This window comes from Bombina bombina, chromosome 2 (genome assembly GCF_027579735.1).
Source record: "Bombina bombina isolate aBomBom1 chromosome 2, aBomBom1.pri, whole genome shotgun sequence".
Lineage (NCBI taxonomy): Eukaryota > Metazoa > Chordata > Amphibia > Anura > Bombinatoridae > Bombina > Bombina bombina.
In genome coordinates, this window is record NC_069500.1 from 508,454,315 (window position 1) to 508,479,756 (window position 25,442).

The window sequence follows — 25,442 nt, forward strand, 5'->3', positions numbered from 1 at the left end:
GGTCTCAAGGCGCTACTCATTTTATTGACCTTGGAAGGATGAAAGGCTAAGTGCACTTCACTGGGAATCGAACCTGCAACCCTCGGGTTGCTACACAGCTCAGCCACAGTGCATTAGCATGCTGAGCTATCTGAGCTATGGGAATATCACAACGGCTGAGAGGAGCCTCTACAAGAGGGATGGGGTGAACCTCACTGAGAGGGTAATTGACCTGTTCCTATGTAATTTTAGGCATGCTATATTGTTACATCTACGAGGGTGGCGGCAAGAGCTGTGCCTGTTTGGCTTTCTCTTGTGGCGGTTGGTCCGCACCCTGGTTTGCCATCAGAGGTAGAGTGACGGTTGCCCCAGGGGGAGAGTAGTGTCCGCAGGCACGCGCCTGGGTCCCTCCCCCATTTGACGTTGCAGAGAACTCCCTAAACCCTTCTGCGTGCAGCTAAGCACAGCTTGTGTCGGCATTCACGGGCGCGGCCCATCTTCCTAGCAGGGGATTGCTTACTCTCCTAGATAGATTGCCGCCACCTGGTGTAGGTTTGCTTGGTTGCTTTCAGCCGGTTCTTATGTTTCATAATAAACATGACCCACAGTTTTTTCCCCACACACTGTGTCTTGTGTTTATTTATAAGTTATAAGTTATTGTTATTGTTCAGTCAGTTGTATGACTGTTACGTTATAATACAGCAAGCCAGGAGGATAGGGCATTTAATTACTTATGTGTCATGAATATGAATGAGCACTATTATAAATATTCAAATATATCAATATATCATGCCATAAAAATGTCAATTAAAGTGATGTAAAGTCAAAAGTAAAGTTCATGACTAAGACAGAGCATAGAATTTTAAACAACTCTCTAATTTACTTTTATTATCTAATTTTCTTAGTTCTCTTGGTTTCATTTGTTGTAGAGCATACCCAGGTAGGCTCAGGAGTGCACTACTATGGCTGCACAAATACGTCTGATGGTGAATAGTGGCATACCCCACGTGCAGAAAAAGTATTCCTTCCACACAGGGACATTTGTTTATGCCTCTTTCTAAAGAAACTAAGAAACTCAATCAGAATCATTCCTCACTGGCTGATAGGGAAAGTTCCCACAACTCTATTGGTGAAGAGGGAGAAGCCTTTATAAGCATGAAGTAGGATTATTTAGCAGCAATTTTTCAACAGCCAATAAACTATAATGCATTTTAAAACACCCTAATTTAAATACAACAAACATAAACTAAATGTAAATAGTTAAATATACCTTGTAAAAAACTATCAAAGGTAAAACTGAGCTGAAATGTTATTCTTTCTGTACTATCTCATAGTTTCACAAAGCTTGTCCCGTTAGTGCTTATTTTATACTGTCTGCTGCTGCTATATTGCTATCTTTAACTGGACATCTTTTTCTATTTTTTCTTCAGATGAGAAGGAAATGCTTCCCATTCGTCATGCACCAGTGAGGCTGAAGTATTGCACACTGTATTACAGCAGAACTGCCAACTCATAAGTCAGTAAAAGAACACTGTAGCAGATTTGTCTGTCATCTGCATGAAAAGCCTTTTTTTTCTATCTCTCTCTGCTATATCTGCATTTCCTGTATTTTTCTTTCTCCCTCTCTCCCCTGCCTCATCCCTCCCTATCTTTTTTCTCACCCATACATCTGCCTGTGGGTCACTAGTCTAGCTCTGTCTGTTCCTCTGTATCCCCTGTCTTTTAATCTCAGTTTTCCTGTCTCCCCTAACATTGCATTGTGCCCCTTTTATTTTCTTGCTGACCCCGGACTATATTTTACCCTTGTTTCTTGCTGTCCCCACATCCCATTTACCCCTCTGTAGTTTCTTGTCTGCATTCTTCCTCTCCTGGACCTATTTATTAAATTGACGTATAATGATCGTCATGTCTGATATATGGACTGGAGATGCCTTATTTAAAATAATACATTCCCCTGTTTTCTAACAAGTTTTTTTTTTTTTATAATTTCAGTGCCCTCTGCCTTCATTAACCATGTGACATCTACCCAAGACAAACAGGATTTATTTAGAAACCATCCTGGAGTCATTTGATGATCATCAAACTACTTTAGAAGTCATTTGCACATCATCAGACATCATCAGACTTGTAAAGTCATCATCTAAGGTAAAACATTCTGGGTGATGACTTCAGAATGATTAGCAGATTACCTTACTGGTTACTTCACAAGCATGGACAGCCAGTGAATGACTCTAGAGTCATCTCATTTAAATATTTCGGCCTGTGGGCATACTTCAGGATGGCTTCTGATAATTTGTTTGGAGTCATCAATTACTTCAGAATGATTCCAGGAAGATCATCCTTTTTGACTAGGTTAGAGGGACATTTTAAAAGCAGAGATTCTCATCTTCCCAGTCTTGTGGGTATCTAGAAACAGATATATTCATTACTCTAAACTGGTTATCTAATAGGTTAGCCATTTTCATGTCAATCATATGTTGTGCGGTATCGCTGTTGTCAATAAGACCCGCGCTCCTACACCCCTGGAAGTGCTAGTAAGTATTTGTTTATACATGTTCCCAGAAATAGACTCCTGCTTGCACCTCCTTTTTACACCCATAACAGCAACATCTAAACCTACTTTAACGTCACATAGCAACCACAAAAGAGGATTTTACACAATTTATATATTCAACCTGCAAGAATAACTGTGGTCAGAAGATGTTTCTGATGAATAAGCTCAATATACCTACTAATCCCATGGTTCTTTGTTTACATAGGTTATTATTATTACATTTTTATTAAAGGGACACAAACCCAAATTTTTTCTTTCATGTTTCAGATAGAACATGCAATTTTAACCTCTTAAGGACATATGACGGAATTTTTCCGTCATAAAACAATTGAGCAAACTGAAAGCTGTGTCCTTAAAGGGTTAAGCAACTTTTTAATTTACTCCTATTATACATTTTACTTAGTTCTCTTGCTATCTTTATTTGAAAAAGCAGGAATGTAAGCATAGGAATCGGCCCATTTTTGGTTCAGCACCTGGATAGCGCTTGCTGATTGGTGGCTAAATGTAGCCACCAATCAGCAAGTGCTACCCAGGTGCTGAACCAAAAATGGGCCAGCTCCTATGCTTACATTCCTGCTTTTTCAAAAAAGATTGCAAGAGAATAAAGATTTTTTTTAATAGGATTAAATCAAAATCATGAAAGAAAAAATGTGGGGTTTGTGTCGCTTTAATATAACCTAGAGTTGCAGCTCAGTACTCCAGTGCTGTGCATGAAGCACCATAGTCCTTTTGTTGTTGTTGAGAAATAGCATCTCCTGTTCATGATGACTAAGCTGCAAATGCCTAACCCAGCAATTGGTTTGCAGCTGATTACAATTGAATTACATTATTTGTATACCAAAAGCATTCCCGTGTAGGGGAGTGGGAAGCGTTATAATAAGGCATTTCAATTTGAGAAGACAATCAGTTGTTATTAAAGGGACATGAAACTCACATTTTGTGTTTCATGATTCAGACAGAGCAAACATTTTAAAACAACTTTCCAATGTACTTCTGTTATCAATTTTGCTTTGTTCTCGTGGTATCCTTTATTGAAGGAGGAGCAATGCACTACTGGAAGCTAGCTGAACTCACCAGTAAGCTAATGACGAGGTATATATGAGCAGCCACCAATCAACCTCTAGCTTACAGCTCCTGAACCTACCTAAGTATGTTTTTCAATAAAGGATACCAAGACAACTAAGTAAATTAGATAATAGAATTAAACTGGATAGCTGTTTAAAATTGTATGTTCTATCTGAACCAGGAAAGAAAACTTTTGGGTTTCATGTCCCTTTAACTGACTTTTATTTTACTTCTATTATCAAATTTACTTTGTTTTCTTGGTATAGCTTATTGAAAAGCATAGCTAGGTCAGTTCAGGAGCAGCAGTACACTAATGGGAGCTAGCTGGTGATTGGTGGCTATACACTTATAGAGTTAGATGGTGATTGGTGGCTACACACATATAGAGCTGGATGGTGATTGGTGACTATAAACATATAGAGCAAGCTGGTGATTGGTGGCTATACACATATAGAGCTAGATGTTGATTGGTGGCTATACACATATAGAGCTAGCTGGTGATTGGTGGCTATACACATATAGAGCTAGATGGTGATTGGTGGCTATACACATATAGCTGGTGATTGGTGGCTATACACATATAGAGTTAGATGGTGATTGGTGGCTACACACATATAGAGCTGGATGGTGATTGGTGACTATAAACATATAGAACAAGCTGGTGATTGGTGGCTATACACATATAGAGCTAGATGGTGATTGGTGGCTATACACATATACAGCTAGGGGGTGATTGGTGGCTATACACATATAGAGCTAGATGGTGATTGGTGGCTATACACATATAGCTGGTGATTGGTGGCTATACAAATATAGAGCTAGATGTTGATTGGTGGCTATACACATATAGAGCTAGCTGGTGATTGGTGGCTATACACATATAGAGCTAGATGGTGATTGGTGGCTATACACATATAGCTGGTGATTGGTGGCTATACACATATAGAGTTAGATGGTGATTGGTGGCTACACACATATAGAGCTGGATGGTGATTGGTGACAATAAACATATATAGCAAGCTGGTGATTGGTGGCTATACACATATAGAGCTAGATGGTGATTGGTGGCTATACACATATACAGCTAGGGGGTGATTGGTGGCTATACACATATAGAGCTAGATGGTGATTGGTGGCTATGCACATATAGAGCTAGCTGGTGATTGGTCGCTATACACATATAGAGCTAGATGGTGATTGGTGGCTATACACATATAGAGTTAGATAGTGATTGGTGGCTATACACATATAGAGCTAGATGTTGCTTGGTGGCTATACCCATATAGAGCTAGCTGGTGATTGGTGGCTATACACTTATAGAAACCTATGGTGATTGGTGGCTATACACATATAGAACTAGCTGGTGATTGGTGGCTATACACATATAGAGCTAGCTAGTGATTGGTGGCTATACACATATAGAAATAGATGGTGATTGGTGGCTATACACATATAGAGCTAGCTGGTGATTGGTGGCTATACACATATAGAGCTAGCTGGTGATTGGTTGCTTTACACATATAGAGCTGGATGATAATTGGTGGCTATACACATATAGAGCTAGATGGTGATTGGTGTTTATACACATATAGAGCTAGCTGGTGATTGGTGGCTTGACACACATAAAGCAAGCTGGTGATTGGTGGCTATACACATATAGAGCTAGCTGGTGATTGGTGGCTATGCACATATAGAGCTAGATGATGATGGGTGGTTATACACATATAGAGCTATATGGTGATTGGGGTTTATACACATATAGAGCTAGAGGGTGATTGGTGGCTATAAACATATAGAGCAAGCTGGTGATTGGTGGCTATACACATATAGAGCTAGATGGTGATTGGGGGCTATATACATACTGTACATATAGAGCTAGATGATGATTGGTGGCTATACTTTGGAGTAAGTTTGGAATGATGGCACCACGTACTGGAGATACAAAAGGGGGTCTATTACTGTTCAAGTAAGGTCTAGTGGCCTTGGAATATAATTACTAATGTGTGGTTAGGTACTAAGTATCAGAAACACAATAATAGGTAACTGTCAGTTAAAGGAACTGAACAAAGGAATGATACGGTATAAGCACTCAAATAAGACCCTTAGATAAATTGGAGTTGGAAAAAAAGTCACACAAATTAATTTAAGTTTTAATACACCCATTGTTTTAACACGTTCTAATAAAGATTTATGTTTTAATTTGTGTGACTTTTTTTCCGAGTCCAATTTATCTAAGGGTCTTATTTAAGTGCTTATACAATATCATTCCTTTGTTCAGTTCCTTTAACTGACAGTTACCTATAATTGGTGGCTATACACATATAGAGCTATATGGTGATTGGTGTTTATACACATATAGAGCTAGATGGTGATTGGTGGCTATACACATATAGAGCTAGATGGTAATTGGTAGCTATAAACATATAGAGCAAGCTGGTGCTTGGTAGCTATACACATATAGAGCTAGCTGGTGATTGGTGGCTATACACATATAGAGCTAGATGGTGATTGGTGGCTATACACACATAGAGCTAGATGGTGATTGGTGGCTATACACATATAGAGCTAGATGGTGATTGGTGGCTATACACATATAGAGCTAGCTGGTGATTGGTGGCTACACACATATAGAGCTTGCTGGTGATTGGTGGCTATACACATAAAGAACTAGCTGGTGATTGGTGGCTATACACATATAGACCTAGATGGTGATTGGTGGCTATACACATATAGAGCTAGATGATGATTTGTGGCTACACACATATAGAGCTAGCTTGTGATTGGTGGCTATACACATAAAGAGCTAGCTGATGATTGGTGGCTATGCACATATAGAGCTAGATGATGATGGGTGGCTATACACATATAGAGCTATATGGTGATTGGGGTTTATACACATATAGAGCTAGAGGGTGATTGGTGGCTATAAACATATAGAGCAAGCTGGTGATTGGTGGCTATACACATATAGAGCTAGATGGTGATTGGTGGCTATATACATACTGTACATATAGAGCTAGATGATGATTGGTGGCTATACTTTGGAGTAAGTTTGGAATGATGGCACCACGTACTGGAGATACAAAAGGGGGTCTATTACTGTTCAAGTAAGGTCTAGTGGCCTTGGAATATAATTACTAATGTGTGGTTAGGTACTAAGTATCAGAAACACAATAATAGGTAACTGTCAGTTAAAGGAACTGAACAAAGGAATGATACTGTATAAGCACTCAAATAAGACCCTTAGATAAATTGGAGTTGGAAAAAAAGTCACACAAATTAATTTAAGTTTTAATACACCCATTGTTTTAACACGTTCTAATAAAGACTTATGTTTTAATTTGTGGGACTTTTTTTCCAACTCCAATTTATCTAAGGGTCTTATTTAAGTGCTTATACAATATCATTCCTTTGTTCAGTTCCTTTAACTGACAGTTACCTATAATTGGTGGCTATACACATATAGAGCTATATGGTGATTGGTGTTTATACACATATAGAGCTAGATGGTGATTGGTGGCTATACACATATAGAGCTAGATGGTGATTGGTGGCTATACACATATAGAGCTAGATGGTAATTGGTAGCTATAAACATATAGAGCAAGCTGGTGCTTGGTAGCTATACACATATAGAGCTAGCTGGTGATTGGTGGCTATACACATATAGAGCTAGATGGTGATTGGTGGCTATACACACATAGAGCTAGATGGTGATTGGTGGCTATACACATATAGAGCTAGATGGTGATTGGTGGCTATACACATATAGAGCTAGCTGGTGATTGGTGGCTACACACATATAGAGCTTGCTGGTGATTGGTGGCTATACACATAAAGAACTAGCTGGTGATTGGTGGCTATACACATATAGACCTAGATGATGATTGGTGGCTATACACATATAGAGCTAGATGATGATTTGTGGCTACACACATATAGAGCTAGCTGGTGATTGATGGCTATACACATAAAGAGCTAGCTGGTGATTGGTGGCTATACACATATAGACCTAGATGGTGGTTGGTGGCTATACACATATAGAGCTAGATGGTGATTGGTGGTTATACAAATATAGAGCTAGATGGTGATTGGTGGCTATATACATATAGAGCTGGTAATTGGTGGCTATACAGATATAGAGCCAAATCGTGATTGGTGGCTATACACATATAGAGCTAGCTGATGATTGGTGGCTATACACATAAAGAGCTAGCTGGTGATTGATGGATATAACATATAGAGCTAGCTGGTGATTGGTGGCTATACACATATAGAGCTAGATGGTGATTGGTGGCTATACACATATAGTGCTGGTGATTGGTGGCTATACCCATATAGAGCTAGATGGTGATTGGTGGCTATACACATATAGAGCTGGTGATTGGTGGCTATACACATAGAGAGCTGGTGATTGGTGGCTATACACATATAGTGCTAAATAGTGATTGGTGGCTATACACAAATACCTCTTCTCAATTGCTGCTATTACTGGATTGCTGCTCTTAAGCTGATTGTACCTATATGTTTAATCCTTATTGCATAAGCAATAGTGCAACAATAAAATGCTCACACGCTAACACAGCATTGTCACTTTTATGGCATTAATATTTTACTAATTTTTACAATGAAGTACATAAAAACATGCCCAAGCCAAAATTGTTTTAAAGATTTAAAAGTATAGATGATAAAATTGGTTTTGCCTTAATGTGTTTCCATTGGCTTGTTATTCCAGCAGCAGTATCAAATGTATGAGCTGCTTTGAGCTTACTTTTGTATATGAAATAGCTGATTTAGTTCTTTGAAAAATGACCCATTAAAATAGACTAAGCTTGCAGGGAAATCAGACCTCCTTATGTTATCCATTTATTCACACACAGATGTTTTCTTATCTTATCTCTGTCTTATTGCCAAAGCCCAATACTAAGAGAGAGAAAATGAAAATGAACATTTTATTACTTGTCTCTCTTGATACCCCCCCAAACACAACACTAAGGGGCATATTTATCAATGTGCGAGCGGACATGATACGAAGTAGGGTATCATGTCCGCTGCAGATCGATAAATGCTGACAGCATACGCTGTTGGCATTTATCATTGCACCAGCAGTGCTTGTGAACTGCTGGTGCAATGCCGCCCCCTGTAGATTCGCAGCCAATCGGCCGCTAGCAGGGGGTGTCAATCAACCCGATCGTATTCGATCGGGTTGATTTCTATTGGCGGCCTCAGAGCAGGCAGACATAACTTCTGTTTCCGGCGAGCCTTCAAACAAGGGGCATCAAGCTCCATACGGAGATTGATAAATATGCCTCTTAGTGCTGAATGCCACTAAAACTAAAGGCAATATCTAAATAAATAAAAGGTTCATAGTTACCTCTAAACTGTAAGCTCCATGGGCACTCTCTTATTATACCCCTAGAATGTAAGCGCCTTTGGAAAAATTCCCCATTATATACCTCTAAAATAACTATAATCTTCTTACAGATATAACCATCAGCAATCTTGCATACAGAGCCAGAAAGAGTGCAAGAAGATATTGTAGAAAAATATTAGACAGGTACCTTAATTATAACTGTGTGATGAGGCTGAGTGCTCAGCGGACTAGTCACACAGTTTATTGATGTGAGTCAGTGCTGAACATGCTTACCAACTGGCCCACAGTTTTCCTGTATGGCTGCTTAATTTTTACCAGATGGCTAGCGCTAGTTAAGTAACCTGCCACTCTCAACAGAGACTTAAAAAGTGCTTCCCCCCCAATCTGTCGCCCTAGGCAAGTGCCTTGTTTGCCTAGGCCAAACTAAGCCCCAGGGAGAACATTTTACAGTGCACGTTCCATTTTCATATATTTAAAGGGACATTGTATTGTACATTATTCTCCCCTTTAATTTGTTCTAAATTATCTATTTTACCTGCTGGGATGTATTATATTGTTTACAAATAGCTCATTTTACACGTATTATGGCAATTGAAACAGCTGTTTTTATCTGTGGTTTCCCCACCTATACTAAAAATAAATAAATCTTAAAGGGACGTGAAACCCAAAATGTTTCTTTCATGATTCAGAGAGAGCATACAATTTTAAAACGTTTCCAATTTACTTTTATTATCAAATTTGCTTTGTTCACATGTTATTCTTTGATGAAGAGATATCTAGGTAGGTAGCCTGCATGTGTCTAGAGCACTACATGACAGGAAACAATACTGCCACCTAGTGACCTTGCCAATGTATTACATTGCAGCAAAACTGCTGCCATAATGTACTGCAGACACGTGCACACTCCTGAAATTACCTTCCTGCTTTTTTTTTTTACGCTCCCTTAAGACAACGCTGGTATTACAGTTTTTTTAAAACCCGGCGTTAGCCGCAAAAAGGTGAGCGTAGAGCAAAATTTAGCTCCACATCTCACCTCAATACCAGCATTGCTTACGGTAGCGGTAAGATGGCTAAACGTGCTCGTGCACGATTTCCCCATAGGAATCAATGGGGCTGAGCCAGCTAAAAAAAAAACTAACACCTGCAAAAAAGCAACGTTCAGCTCCTAACGCAGCCCCATTGATTCTTATGGGGAAAGGAATTTTAAAATACAATACCCCACCCAACATTAAAACCCACCACCCACACACCCAACCCTACTCTAAAACCCACCCAATCCCCCCTTAAAAAAAACCTAACACTACCCCCTTGAAGATCTCCCTACCTTGAGACGTCTTCACCCAGCCAGGCATAAGTGGACCCTCAGAGGGGCAGACGTCTTCATCCGATCCGGGCAGAAGAGGTCCTCCAAGCGGCAGAAGTCTTCATCCAGACGGCATCTTCTATCTTCATCCATCCGGAGCGGGTCCATCTTCAATCCAGCCGACACGTAGCATCCTCTTCAAACGAAGTCCAAGCAAAGAATGAAGGTTCCTTTCAATGACGTCATCCAAGATGGCGTCCCTTGAATTTCAGATTGGCTGATAGGATTCTATCAGCCAATCGGAATTAAGGTAGGAAAAATCCTATTGGCTGATGCAATCAGCCAATAGGATTGAGGTTGCATTCTATTGGCTGATTAGAAAAGCCAATAGAATGCAAGCTCAATCCTATTGGCTGATTGGATCAGCCAATAGGATTGAACTTCAATCCTATTGGCTGATTGGATCAGCCAATAGGATTTTTCCTACCTTAATTCCGATTGGCTGATAGAACCGTTTTGCGTGGTGACATCACGCGCAATAACGTGATGACATCACCGCACAACTTTATTTAACATTAACAATGTTAAATATAGGAGCAGGGGGCATGCTGCTTAAAAGCCTCTATCTCAGGCATCTAAGCAGCGACAGACCCCCAATTCCCACCGTTGGAAAGGTAATTGCCTAACCTTTCCAGCAGTGTAAGTCTTGGGGATCTGAAATAAGTAAAAAAAAAATAGTTTTAAAAATATAAAATAAAAAACCCTTTAAAAAAACCTTAGCACCCAAGTGGGAAAGTGCTTAGCACTCAAAGGGTTAAGGGCTATTTGTAATTTAGTATAGGGTAGGGAATTTTATTATTTTGGGGGGCTTTTTTATTTTATTAGGGGGATTAGATTAGGTGTAATTAGTTTAAAAAAATTGTAATTATTTTTTTATTTTCTGTAATTTAGTGTTTGTTGTTTTTCGTACTTTAGTTTATTTAATTTAATTGTAGTTAATTGTAGTTAGTTTATGTAATTAATTTAATGATAGTGTAGTGTTAGGTGTAATTGCAATTTAGGTTAGGATTTATTTTACAGGTAAATTTATACTTATTTTAACTAGGTAGCTATTAAATAGTTAATAAATATTTAATAACTATTGTACCTAGTTAAAATAAATACAAAGTTGCCTGTAAAATAAAAATAAACCCTAAGCTAGATACAATGTAACTATTAGTTATATTGTAGCTAGCTTATGGTTTATTTTACAGGTAAGTATTTAGTTTTAAATAGGATTAATTTAATTAACTGTAGTGATTTTATTTAGTTTTAATTAAATTATATTTAAGTTGGGGGGGTTAGACTTAGGGTTAGACTTAGGTTTAGGGGTTAATAAATTTAATATAGTCGCGGCGACGTTGAGGGCGGCAGATGAGGGGTTAATAAATGTAGATAGGGGTCGGCAATGTTAGGGACGGCAGATTAGGGGTTAATAAAATTTAACTAGTGTTTGCAAGGCAGGAGTGCGGCGGTTTAGGGGTTAATATATTTATTACAGTGGCGGCAATGTCCGGTCGGCAGATTAGGGGTTAAAAACTTTATTTAAGTGTTTCTGATGTAGGGGGGGCTCAGTTTAGGGATTAATAGGTAGTTTATGAGTGTTAGTGTACTTTTCAGCACTTTAGTTAAGAGTTTTTTGTTAACTACTGACTTTTAAATGCGGTAGGAGTCTTGACAGGAGAGGGTCTACCACTCACTTCTTCCAAGACTCGTAATACCGGCGTTAGGCAAGTCCCATTAAAAAGATAGGATACACAATTGACGTAAGGGGATTTGCGGTAAGCTCGAGTCACGGAAAAAAAGTGAGCGGTACACCTGTACCTGCAAGACTCGTAATACCAGCGGGCGTTAAAAAGCAGCGTTGGAACCTCTCAACGCTGCTTTTTAAGGCTAACGCAAGACTCGTAATCTAGCCGATAGTTTCTCAATAGCCTATACCAAGGTATATAAACTTCAGTATAGGTAGGGATACTACATGCTAGCATGCAGGACATTGGAGCTTCCATTTATGGCCAGAAAACTACAGAACTGTTGTTTATTTATAAAGTGAAAGACACACACACAATGCACCTAGACTTTACAGGGACAACTCACACTACACACACACAGCCTTAAAAGGAAATCTCAACTTATAATTAGTCTTAAAGGGATAGTCTAGTCAAAATTAAACTTAAAGAGAGAGTCAACCCAAAATGGGTTCTAACTCATGCATATAGACTTTCAAATGATTATTATTTTGCAATGTAGCCCAATTTTCCACAATATGTCGTTAGCATGTAAAAAAACGTACTATTTCTTCTGTTAAGTGTGATCAGTCCACGGGTCATCATTACTTCTGGGATATTACTCCTCCCCAACAGGAAGTGCAAGAGGATTCACCCAGCAGAGCTGCATATAGCTCCTCCCCTCTACGTCACTCCCAGTCATTCTCTTGCACCCAACGACTAGATAGGATGTGTGAGAGGACTATGGTGATTTTATTTAGTTTTATTTCTTCAATCAAAAGTTTGTTATTTTTTAATAGCACCAGAGTGTGTTATTCCTTCTCTGGTAGAATTTGAAGAAGAATCTACCAGAGTTTTTTACTATGATTTTAGCCGGAGTAGTTAAGATCATATTGCTGTTTCTCGGCCATCTGAGGAGAGGTAAACTTCAGATCAGGGGACAGCGGGCAGTTTAATCTGCAAAGAGGTATGTAGCAGTTTTTATTTTCTGACAATGGAATTGATGAGAAAATCCTGCCATACCGACATAATATCATGTATGTATTTTTTACATTTGAGTATTCTGGGGAATGGTACTTCACTAGAATTACACTGTGTATATAATCTCTAGCCTATTTGGTTTTTTACTAATTTATGTTAAACGTTTTTGCTGGAATGTAAAATCGTTTTCATTTTCTGAGGTACTGGGTGAATAAAATGTTTGGGCACTATTTTTCCACTTGGCAGTTGCTTTATCTAATTATGACAGTTTACTGATCTCTCTCACTGTTGTGTGTGAGGGGGAGGGACCTTTTTTTGGAGCTTTTGCTACGCATCAAAAATTTCAGTCAGGAGCTCATTGTTTTTTCCTGCATGTTCCGGTTTATCTCTACAGAACTCAGGGGTCTTCAAAGCTTGTTTGAGGGAAGTAATCTAACAGAGCTGTGAGATTGTAGTTGACTGTGATAAAGAAACGTTTATTCTTTAACTTTTTTATGCCATCAGGGTTAGTTATTCTTTGCTAATGGGAACAAGCCTTTGCTAAAATTGTGTTTTGTTTTGCAAAGTTTATTGATTTCAACTGTTATATATCTTCTGTGCTTCTTAGGCACAGTACGCTTTTTCATTGTATTTTATTTGAATAATATTTTTGCAAGTTTAGTTGCTAGTGTGTTAAACATGTCTGATTCAGAGGATGAGACCTGTACTATTTGTAATAACGCCAAAGTGGAGCCCAATAGAAATTTATGTACTAACTGTATTGATGCTACTTTAAATAAAAGTCAATCTGTACAAATTGAACAAATTTCACCAAACAACGAGGGGAGAGTTATGCCGACTAACTCGCCTCACGTGACAGTACCTGCATCTCCCGCCCGGGAGGTGCGCGATATGGTGGCACCCAGTACATCTGGGCGGCCATTACAAATAACATTACAAGATATGGCTACTGTTATGACGGAAGTTTTGGCTAAATTACCAGAACTAAGAGGCAAGCGTGATCACTCTGGGGTGAGAACAGAGTGCGCTGATAATGCTAGGGCCATGTCAGATACTGCGTCACAACTTGCAGAGCATGAGGACGGAGAGCTTCATTCTGCGGCTGATGGTTCTGATCCAAACAGATTGGATTCAGATATTTCAAATTTTAAATTTAAGCTGGAAAACCTCTGTGTATTACTAGGGGAGGTGTTAGCGGCTCTGAATGATTGTAACACAGTTGCAATACCAGAGAAAATGTGTAGGTTGGATAAATATTTTGCTGTACCAACAAGTACTGACGTTTTTCCTATACCTAAGAGACTAACTGAAATTATTACTAAGGAGTGGGATAGACCCGGTGTGCCGTTCTCACCCCCTCCGATATTTAGAAAGATGTTTCCAATAGACACCGCCACACGGGACTTATGGCAAACGGTCCCTAAGGTGGAGGGAGCAGTTTCTACTTTAGCTAAGCGTACCACTATCCCGGTAGAGGATAGCTGTGCCTTTTCAGATCCAATGGATAAAAAGTTAGAGGGTTACCTTAAGAAAATGTTTGTTCAACAAGGTTTTATATTGCAACCCCTTGCATGCATTGCGCCGGTCTCGGCTGCAGCGGCATTCTGGATTGAGTCTCTGGAAGAGAACCTTAGTTCAGCTATGCTGGACGACATTTCGGACAGGCTTAGAATACTTAAGCTAGCTAATTCATTCATTTCGGAAGCCGTAGTACATTTAACTAAACTTACGGCTAAGAATTCCGGATTCGCCATTCAGGCGCGCAGGGCACTGTGGCTAAAATCCTGGTCAGCTGATGTAACTTCTAAGTCCAAATTACTTAATATACCTTTCAAAGGGCAGACCTTATTTGGGCCCGGTTTGAAAGAAATTATCGCTGACATTACAGGAGGTAAGGGCCACGCCCTGCCTCAAGACAAAGCCAGACCTAAGGCTAGACAGTCTAATTTTCGTTCCTTTCAGAATTTCAAAGCAGGAGCAGCATCAACTTCCACTGCTCCAAAACAAGAAGGATCTGGTGCTCGCTTCAGACAAGGCTGGAGACCTAACCAGTCCTGGAACAAGGGCAAGCAGGCCAGGAAACCTGCTGCTGCCACTAAAACAGCATGAATTGAGGGCCCCCGATCCGGGATCGGATCTAGTGGGGGGCAGACTTTCTCTCTTCGCCCAGGCTTGGGCAAGAGATGTGCAGGATCCCTGGGCGCTAGAGATAATATCTCAGGGATACCTTCTGGACTTCAAATACTCTCCTCCAAGAGAGAGATTTCATCTGTCAAGGTTGTCAACAAACCAAACAAAGAAAGAAGCGTTTCTACGCTGCGTACAAGAGCTGTTGTTAATGGGAGTAATCCATCCAGTTCCACGATCGGAACAGGGACAAGGGTTTTACTCAAATCTGTTTGTGGTTCCCAAAAAAGAGGGAACTTTCAGACCAATCCTGGATTTAAAGATCCTAAACAAATTCCTAAGAGTTCCATCGTTCAAAATGGAGACTATTCGGACAATTTTACCCATGATCCAAGAAGGTCAATACATGACCACAGTGGATTTAAAGGATGCTTACCTTCACATACCGATCCACAAAGATCATTACCGGTATCTAAGGTTTGCCTTTCTAGACAGGCATTACCAGTTTGTAGCTCTTCCATTCGGATTGGCTACAGCTCCAAGAATCTTCACAAAGGTTCTAGGTGCTCTTCTGGCGGTACTAAGACCGCGGGGAATTTCGGTAGCTCCGTACCTAGAGGACATTCTGATACAAGCTTCAAGCTTTCAAACTGCCAAGTCTCATACAGAGTTAGTACTGGCTTTTCTAAGGTCACATGGATGGAAGGTGAACGAAAAGAAAAGTTCACTCGTTCCATTCACAAGAGTTCCCTTCCTGGGGACTCTTATAGATTCTGTAGAAATGAAGATTTACCTGACAGAGGACAGGTTAACAAGACTTCAAAGTGCTTGCCGCACCCTTCATTCCATTCAACACCCGTCAGTGGCTCAATGCATGGAGGTAATCGGCTTAATGGTAGCGGCAATGGACATAGTACCATTTGCTCGCTTACACCTCAGACCACTGCAACTGTGCATGCTAAGTCAGTGGAATGGGGATTACTCAGACTTGTCCCCTTCTCTGAATCTGGATCAAGAGACCAGAAATTCTCTTCTATGGTGGCTTTCTCGGCCACATCTGTCCAGGGGGATGCCATTCAGCAGACCAGACTGGACAATTGTAACAACAGACGCCAGCCTTCTAGGTTGGGGCGCCGTCTGGAATTCTCTGAAGGCTCAGGGACAATGGAGTCAGGAGGAGAGTCTCCTGCCAATAAACATTCTGGAATTGAGAGCAGTTCTCAATGCCCTCCTGGCTTGGCCCCAGTTGACAACTCGGAGGTTCATCAGGTTTCAGTTGGACAACATCACGACTGTAGCTTACATCAACCATCAGGGAGGGACAAGAAGCTCCCTAGCAATGATGGAAGTATCAAAGATAATTCGCTGGGCAGAGTCTCACTCTTGCCACCTGTCAGCAATCCACATCCCGGGAGTGGAGAACTGGGAGGCGGATTTCTTAAGTCGTCAGACTTTTCATCCGGGGGAGTGGGAACTTCATCCGGAGGTCTTTGCCCAAATACTTCGACGTTGGGGCAAACCAGAGATAGATCTCATGGCGTCTCGACAGAACGCCAAGCTTCCTCGTTACGGGTCCAGATCCAGGGATCCAGGAGCAGTCCTAATAGATGCCCTGACAGCACCTTGGGACTTCAGGATGGCTTATGTGTTTCCACCCTTCCCGATGCTTCCTCGATTGATTGCCAGAATCAAACAGGAGAGAGCATCAGTGATTCTAATAGCGCCTGCGTGGCCACGCAGGACTTGGTATGCAGACCTGGTGGACATGTCATCCTGTCCACCTTGGTCTCTACCTCTGAAACAGGACCTCCTGATACAGGGCCCTTTCAGACATCAAAATCTAACTTCTCTGAAGCTGACTGCTTGGAAATTGAACGTTTGATTTTATCAAGACGTGGGTTTTCTGAGTCAGTTATTGACACCTTAATACAGGCTAGGAAGCCTGTTACCAGAAAGATTTACCATAAGATATGGCGTAAATACCTATATTGGTGTGAATCCAAAGGTTACTCTTGGAGTAAGGTTAGGATTCCTAGGATATTGTCTTTTCTACAAGAAGGTTTAGAAAAGGGTTTATCTGCTAGTTCATTAAAGGGACAGATCTCAGCTCTGTCCATTCTGTTACACAAACGTCTGTCAGAAGTGCCAGACGTTCAGGCTTTTTGTCAGGCTTTGGCCAGGATTAAGCCTGTGTTTAAAACTGTTGCTCCGCCATGGAGTTTAAACCTTGTTCTTAACGTTTTACAGGGTGTTCCGTTTGAACCCCTCCATTCCATTGATATAAAGTTGTTATCTTGGAAAGTTCTATTTTTAATGGCTATTTCCTCGGCTCGAAGAGTCTCTGAGTTATCAGCCTTACATTGTGATTCTCCTTATTTGATTTTTCATTCGGATAAGGTAGTTCTGCGCACTAAACCTGGGTTCTTACCTAAGGTAGTCACTAACAGGAATATCAATCAAGAGATTGTTGTTCCTTCTTTGTGTCCAAATCCTTCTTCGAAGAAGGAACGTCTTCTGCACAATCTGGATGTAGTTTGTGCCCTAAAGTTTTACTTACAGGCAACTAAGGAATTTCGACAAACGTCTTCCCTGTTTGTCGTTTACTCTGGTCAGAGGAGAGGTCAAAAGGCTTCTGCTACCTCTCTTTCTTTTTGGCTTCGTAGCATAATTCATTTAGCCTATGAGACTGCTGGACAGCAGCCTCCTGAAAGAATTACAGCTCATTCTACTAGAGCTGTGGCTTCCACTTGGGCCTTTAAGAATGAGGCCTCTGTTGAACAGATTTGCAAGGCTGCAACTTGGTCTTCGCTTCATACTTTTTCCAAATTTTACAAATTTGACACTTTTGCTTCCTCGGAGGCTATTTTTGGGAGAAAGGTTCTTCAGGCAGTGGTTCCTTCTGTATAAAGAAGCCTGCCTATCCCTCCCGTCATCCGTGTACTTTTGCTTTGGTATTGGTATCCCAGAAGTAATGATGACCCGTGGACTGATCACACTTAACAGAAGAAAACATAATTTATGCTTACCTGATAAATTCCTTTCTTCTGTAGTGTGATCAGTCCACGGCCCGCCCTGTTTTTTAAGGCAGGTAAATATTTTTTAAATTATACTCCAGTCACCACTACACCCTTGGTTTCTCCTTTCTCGTTGGTCCTTGGTCGAATGACTGGGATTGACGTAGAGGGGAGGAGCTATATGCAGCTCTGCTGGGTGAATCCTCTTGCACTTCCTGTTGGGGAGGAGTAATATCCCAGAAGTAATGATGACCCGTGGACTGATCACACTACAGAAGAAAGGAATTTATCAGGTAAGCATAAATTATGTTTTTCGGCTGTGCTGTTAAAAAATGTACACCTGCCCCCTCCCCTATTTCATCATCAGTCTGTGCTGCTCGCATTAACTTTTCTATTCTACACGCTCCTGGCATTTGCACATGCGCAATGGGCCGACTTTCGTTAAGGGGGTACTTTTGAATCCAGAACTGAAAGTAACCGCTCAGTAAATCTGCACATTGTGCATATGCAAACCCCTGGTAGCGTGTAGAATAGAAAATTTAATGCAAGCAGCACAGACTGCTGACGAAATAGGGGAGGGGGCAGGCGGACATTTTTTTACAGCACAGCCGAAAATAGTAAGTCTTTTTGCATGCTAACGAAATATTGTGGAAAATTGGGCTACATTGCAAAATAATAATCGTTTGAAAGTCTATATTTATGAGTTAGAACCCATTTTGGGTTGACTGTCCCTTTAATTTTAAATATAGCCACCAATCAGCAAGCACTACCCAGGTGCTAAACCAAAAATAGGCTGGCTCCTAAGCTTACATTTCTGCTTTTTCAAATACAGATACCAAGAGAACAAAGAAAAATTGATAATAGGAGAAAATTAGAAAGTTGATTAAAATCGCATGCTGTATCTGAATCATTAAAGTTTAATTTTGACAAGACTATCCCTTTAAGTCTGTTTGCATGCTGTGATCTGTGTGTGTGCTGTGCATGTAGCATGAGCTGTCTCCATCCTTTTAAGGCTGTGTGGGTTGTGTTGTGTTTCTGTACCTTAAGGACCATGTGCATATATATATATATATTTATTACAAAAGCTAGCCGGGCTCTCTTCCTCCCTTGCTCAGTTCACAGGCAGCGAGGGAGAAGGTTGTGGTGGGTCACTATGGATATGTGGTGCACGGCAGATGCACAATGTTCATACAACAGCAGCAAGTCAGGGGAATGAAATTATGGGCCTTTCAAAGTGTGAGGCTCATTGCAGGTGCCCAGCTCGCTCTACTCAAATGGTACGCCTGCCACCACTTCAATAAGCAGGTGCCTGAGAGGAACTAGCCCAGCTAAGCTCCCCTGCACTGTGCCTACTCCAGGTATTTACACTAACTAGTAGGCGTGGCTAAGCAAACAGATTAGCCCACCGGGAATTTTGCCCAGTGTGCCTAATGGCCAGTCCAGGCCTGGGACACACTGTCAAACCTACCAAATGGTTGCTGATACAGTTGTAGAATTATTTTCAGCTGGGGACCAGTGATGAAGGTTAAAGTTTTTTTTTTTAAAAAAGAAGCAGACTGTGTAAAAGACAGCAAACAAATTACTTTTTTTTTTTTGCAAAATGAGCACTATGAATTTCTCATTGTAGTCCCTCTTGGAAATTAAGTTGCATTCTGTCACTTCTGAGCATGAGCAAGATAGACTTACAGTCTCTCTAGCATCATCTGAGCACAACACCAGCTCATGTTACTCTAGAGGTTTTATGGCATCATGCTATAAATTCCTTTCTGCAAAGGCCTCAGCCTCCTTGTGGGGCTGTGACAGAAAGTAATTGACACTACAAAAATAAATAGTAAAATACTTTTAAAATGATAATTAATACATAGTGCGCTGATCTATTAAGTATAACCTAACACTTAGTGCTTTTTTATTACAACAATGAAACAGACTGACATCCCTTTAAATGTAATTTAAATTAAGTTAATCTTAGGTCTTTGCAAAGCATTATGTGGTGGTAAAACTACAGGACATTTTACATTTTGAATTTTGATATTTATTTAACTCATAATAAAAGCATAGCAATCAGTCCTACAGACTTCATCCCACGGACACTTTAGCCAGATTTCACTATCCTTATAGACTGAAGTATTTGTTACTTTCATAATTTCTTTGGGTAATTTGAAAAGTGTTTTCTGGTAATTGGAATATTACATTTTGTCAATGTAAAGCTTTGGTGAAACTCCACTGGAAAAACACTCAATCAGTAATCGGGTGTTCTTATCGGATTGGAATGGCCTGAATTTGAAAACAACTTTGTACAGCCTCTTTGAATGGATTAGAACAGTTCACACAAATGCCTATCTGAGTTTATGGTGTCCTTGAAATGTTTTGAGAGATAAATTACATTATTACCTTTACCATAGGATGTCCTCCTGGAGAAGCCTTCACTGCCCCCCGACTTCCCTCTGTCTCATAATGAGCTCGGTGATGTGTCCGTGGCTGTACCTCTACTCTCAGCTCTAGCCCCTCAAATTGGCAGGGAAGAGGCCAGTCCAGAGGGGGAAGTGAAGATGACCTAGAAAATTCAAGATTCAATCAAAAGCATCAAAAATTCAGAATGCCTACTACCAACAGAAATTAAGTTTATCAAAACAACAAATCAAATCCTTTCCACAATAGACATATTTTATTTGGCCCTCCTTGCCTTGCAGTAAGTTAGACAAATGTTATTTGGTGAAAAAGACTCTGCTATAAAAACTTCCACTGTTTTCTTCATTGAACCTCCTCACATGTCTAGCTGTAAATCTCATACTGAAGCTTTACTAATCTTCCTGTAGCACATATAAAATTACTAAACTCTATTATATTCACATTGTGTTTTTTTTTTACCTGAACACAGGGCTTTGCCCACCTCCTCTAGCTTTTGACCATGCCACAGCAGACGGAACAGCCAGATAATCCATTCCCATATTCTCTTTTCGGTTTTGAGGAAAAACCACAGAATTCTCCTCACCCACAGATCCCGCTGGTGTGGGAAACGTTTTGCAAGAACCTGTGGAATCCTCTGATCTAACTGGGGCAACCATCTGTTCTGCAGAAGTTCTCCGGGACTTCTGTGGGATATTATCTCCATTTTCAGCTGATGGTGTTGCCATTGATTGTTGGATGTGTTCACAGGGTTTAGGGGACGCTTCTCTTTCTGATGTGAGAGTATCATCTCCCAAACTACCCCTGCGTGAATGGGCTGGAGAAGGAGAACTAGCTTGACGAGTCACATCTTCATTAGAATTTGAGTATCTTCTTTTTCCACAAGGGGACGTAGGTCGGGAAACTTGACCTTGTGGGTAAGGTGACAGCAGATCTTCACGAGGTGAAGAAGGTATTCCTGAAATGGAGCCTGCAGGCCATAAATCATCACTGTTGCCAATCCAAGGTTTGGGGGAGCCCCTTGGGGAACCTAGAGGGGAGGCCAGCGTGAAGCGGGAGGCAGCTTCATTAAGCTCTCTCTCAACCTCTTCACACATCTGTCCCAGGGAATCACATGAAGATGCTTCAGAAGACAGAAAACTCCAGGAAGAATGACTGCTGCCTGGGCTAGGGCTTAGAAAAGAGTCCCTGTAGCAGAATGGGTCAGGTGGGAGAAAGAGTTGGTCACGATGAGGTCTGTCATCCCATAAATCACCTTCTCCTTGGTCCTCTGGTTCCCCATCACTATTTTCAGGAGAGTCACTAGTTATGCGAATGCTGGGACACTCTATGAACCGTGATCCACCAAGGGGTATGAAACGAGATGGTTGACTGAGGAATGTGCCATTAAGATCCTGATCTGAAGCTCGTTTTGGTGGTGGAGAGTGCATGCCAGCCCTTGTCACACATCCCATTACACCTGCAGTTCCCCGTAAACCACAACCACTGGGAGGATTAAGGGACAATGTATTGTTTGTGTTAACTTCATGGCAAGGGATCTCTGATTCCAGATCTGTATGGTAACAAGAACAAAAAATGGAGCATTCTAACTATGTGCTTTTCACATTACACAGTGACACAAAGAAGGTAATGTCATTTTTATAGAAACACCTAAAGGGCAATTATAGTGCAAACATTATATCTGCTAATTTGTTAAAGCATTTCATATTAGTACTATCGACCCCCTCTTTGTGGGGGTTAAACACATTGTTAAGTACAGCTCAGGAGCTGCACATAACTGCATTTGGTAGGTCAATTAGCAACAACAGTCGGTAGTGTTAAAATAACATGCTCTAATGAATTAGAGCATTATTATTGTACTGGACCTTATCAAATGTTTAAATAAGAAGGATTTAGGAAAGTTTATAAAATAAAAAGTCACTTTTATGATAAATATTATTGCATTAAATACATTACATCAATAGAGAGGCTGTTCTCTAATGACAATCTCATACTTGCACAGCGTGTCAAACTGTTATTTTATTTTTATTTTTAACAATACCTAAAATGTTCCATGTTTCTGACAAAGAAGTCTGTGTTTGGTGTAAAAACCATGATTGACAGTCTCTTTACATGTGATCACAAGAAAACCAAAAATAGTTTGATGGGTGTTTGTCTACACTAAGCTTAGCTTTTCCTTACAAAATATTCTACATCCATAATATCCAATGTCTTTCAACAATGAACTGTTAAGCCCAATTTCAATTTCAGCACAACTTTTAAAGACAATCTGCACTATTTGATTTGTTTTCCACAGGATTTCTCAGGACCTAAGGTATACACCCTAAGGATATCTGGAGAATTAGATTCTCACCACCAGGAATACAAGTTGGTCACACTGATTTGACTATATCTTTGAACCTTGATTTGATTATATTTTTGAATATCATTTTGAATTTTATTATTTTTTTATTATTTCACCAATTTTATTGTGCACATCCCAAAATAATACACTATTTTGCTTTTTGCCTTTGGTTTTATTTTTGCATTTGTCTTTGTTTTTTATGCAAATTTTGGTGTCACAAGAATTTTGCCTTTTTTTTTTTTTTCTCAGATGCCTTTTTTCATCACATTTAGCACTTTTTTCATCAACTAAGATACATTGTTTTACAACTGTTTTTCACTACGAAAACAATTGGGATCTGACCAACATCCCTAAATGAAAGAAGGAAATTACAATAACTACACATCAGTAGACTCCATTGCCTAAACCCAGGCATCATCTGGTTAGTCACAGCAGTCGGTTTCCATATAAAACAAGACTTATCAGCTTTTTATATTTTATTGTACACATGGATCCATGTTTTAATATGTCTAAATGTTTTTTTAAAATGCTTTTTAATGTTTTAAAATATTCTATATCTATCTGTTTGATGTAAAAAAAAATGTTTTAAACACTTACAGTTAAGAATTTAATAGAAGAAATATAGAAAGACCCTCTATTAGTACCATAACCTTCTCTATAAAATTAGGCGCTCTGTTCACACTCACACATTGAGGCTGCGGACATCAATCTGTCTGATTGCATACGATCGGGTTGATTGACACCTCCTGCTAGCGACCGATTGGTCGCAAATCTGCATGGGGCGGCATTGCACAAGCAGTTCACCAGAACTGCTTGTGCAATGATAAATGCCGACAGTGTATGCTGTCGGCATTTATCAATGTCTGGCAGACAAATTATAAACTGGCCCCCAAAAATCATGTTAAATAATAATTCTCTCCTAAATGCATAATTTTACACTTAGGTGGGATCTTGATTCACAAAAAAACTTAGATGTGTGCATTCAGCAGTTTCGTTCGTGAATGTGGAAGTAGGAGGCTATTTTCTGTATTTGGCTCTTTTCGGAGCCAAATATCCTCTTGTGCAAGTGAAACACACTAAGATCTGTGCTAAACCATAATGGGCTATATAGTGGAGCGCTAATTTATCACGCACCCGCAAACAGGCAAATTCATTAGTTTGCAGGCGCACGATAAATAACCAGCAATTAGTGCTTCTAAAATTAACCTGAGATCAGTGCTCTGGTTCATTTTCTAAATGTCCCCCAATTGCCCCCAAAATACAGTGTATTAATCTTTATTAAAAAATAAAAATATTAGCATTTTGATTTTTTAATAAAGTAACTGCATAAAGTACTTATAGGTGGCTAAAGTTGGCAGATGGGGGATGTTTCAAAAACAAAACAAAAACAGCACTGAAAAGTGCCTTTAGATTGTGGTCTATGTGAACTGTGTGTTCCCTGTAAATATATATATATGTATATGCTTTTATATATATATATATATATATATATATATATATATATATATATATATATATATATGTGTGTGTGTGTTAATATGTGTATATACACATATTAACACATAAATATATATGTATATAAGCATGTACATATATATATATATATATATATATATATATATATATATATATTTAAAATTGTTGCCCATCACTGCATGACTTATTCCCTTTATTGCTCTTAGGTTCTGCGCTGTGCATGACGGCATCAAAACGAGGCACCCATTAAAGCCTATGGAAGCACGCTCTTGTGAATGCAATGTTGTGAGGTCACGTTCGCATTGCACCTAGCTCATAATAACAGTGCACATTTGCGTGCGCTGGTATTACAAAGTGGAGCGCAAATATTGATTTAGAGAAAGCGGTATTTTGCGCTCTACTTATAATCTGGCACAATAATTATTATATATATGTGTATTAAAAACAGAAGCAGAGAAAAAACAAATAAAAACAGATGTGCACTGAAATAATATAAAATAAGGGGAAAAAAATCACTCATAGTGTCATAGTGATGTGTGCTAGGGCTGTAGGGTCAGAGTGCTATGGGCTACAGTTGTAGTGTCAGAGTGCTATGTGCTAGGGTTGTAGAGTCAGAGTGCTGTGTGCTAGTGCTGTAGGGTCAGAGTGCTATGTGCTAGATAGTGTAAGATTAGAGTGCTGTGTGCTAGGACTGTAGGGTCAGAGTGCTATGGGCTACAGCTGTAGTGTCAGAGTGATATGTGCTAGAGTTGTAGAGTCAGAGTGCTGTGTGCTAGTGCTGTAGGGTCAGAGTGCTATGTGCTAGATAGTGTAAGATTAGAGTGCTGTGTGCTAGTGCTGTAGGGTCAGAGTGCTATGTGCTAGATAGTGTAAGATTAGAGTGCTGTGTGCTAGGACTGTAGGGTCAGAGTGCTATGGGCTACAGCTGTAGTGTCAGAGTGATATGTGCTAGGGTTGTAGAGTCAGAGTGCTGTGTGCTAGGGCTGTAGGGTCAGAGTGCTATGTGCTAGATAGTGTAAGATTAGAGTGCTGTGTGCTAGTGCTGTAGGGTCA

General features: G+C 40.0%; 1 protein-coding gene across 1 annotated transcript in view; it reads right to left on the reverse strand.

Annotated features, from left to right (window-relative positions):
• Window positions 1–25,442, reverse strand: part of NFATC4 (nuclear factor of activated T cells 4) — a 187,696-nt gene that overhangs the window by 102,357 nt on the left and 59,897 nt on the right. The window contains exons 2-3 of the mRNA XM_053702270.1: window positions 21,032–22,121; window positions 20,555–20,717 (exon numbers count right to left, since the gene is read on the reverse strand). Of these exons, the coding sequence (XP_053558245.1) occupies window positions 20,555–20,717; window positions 21,032–22,121 (1,253 nt within the window). The remainder of the gene's footprint in view (window positions 1–20,554; window positions 20,718–21,031; window positions 22,122–25,442) is intronic.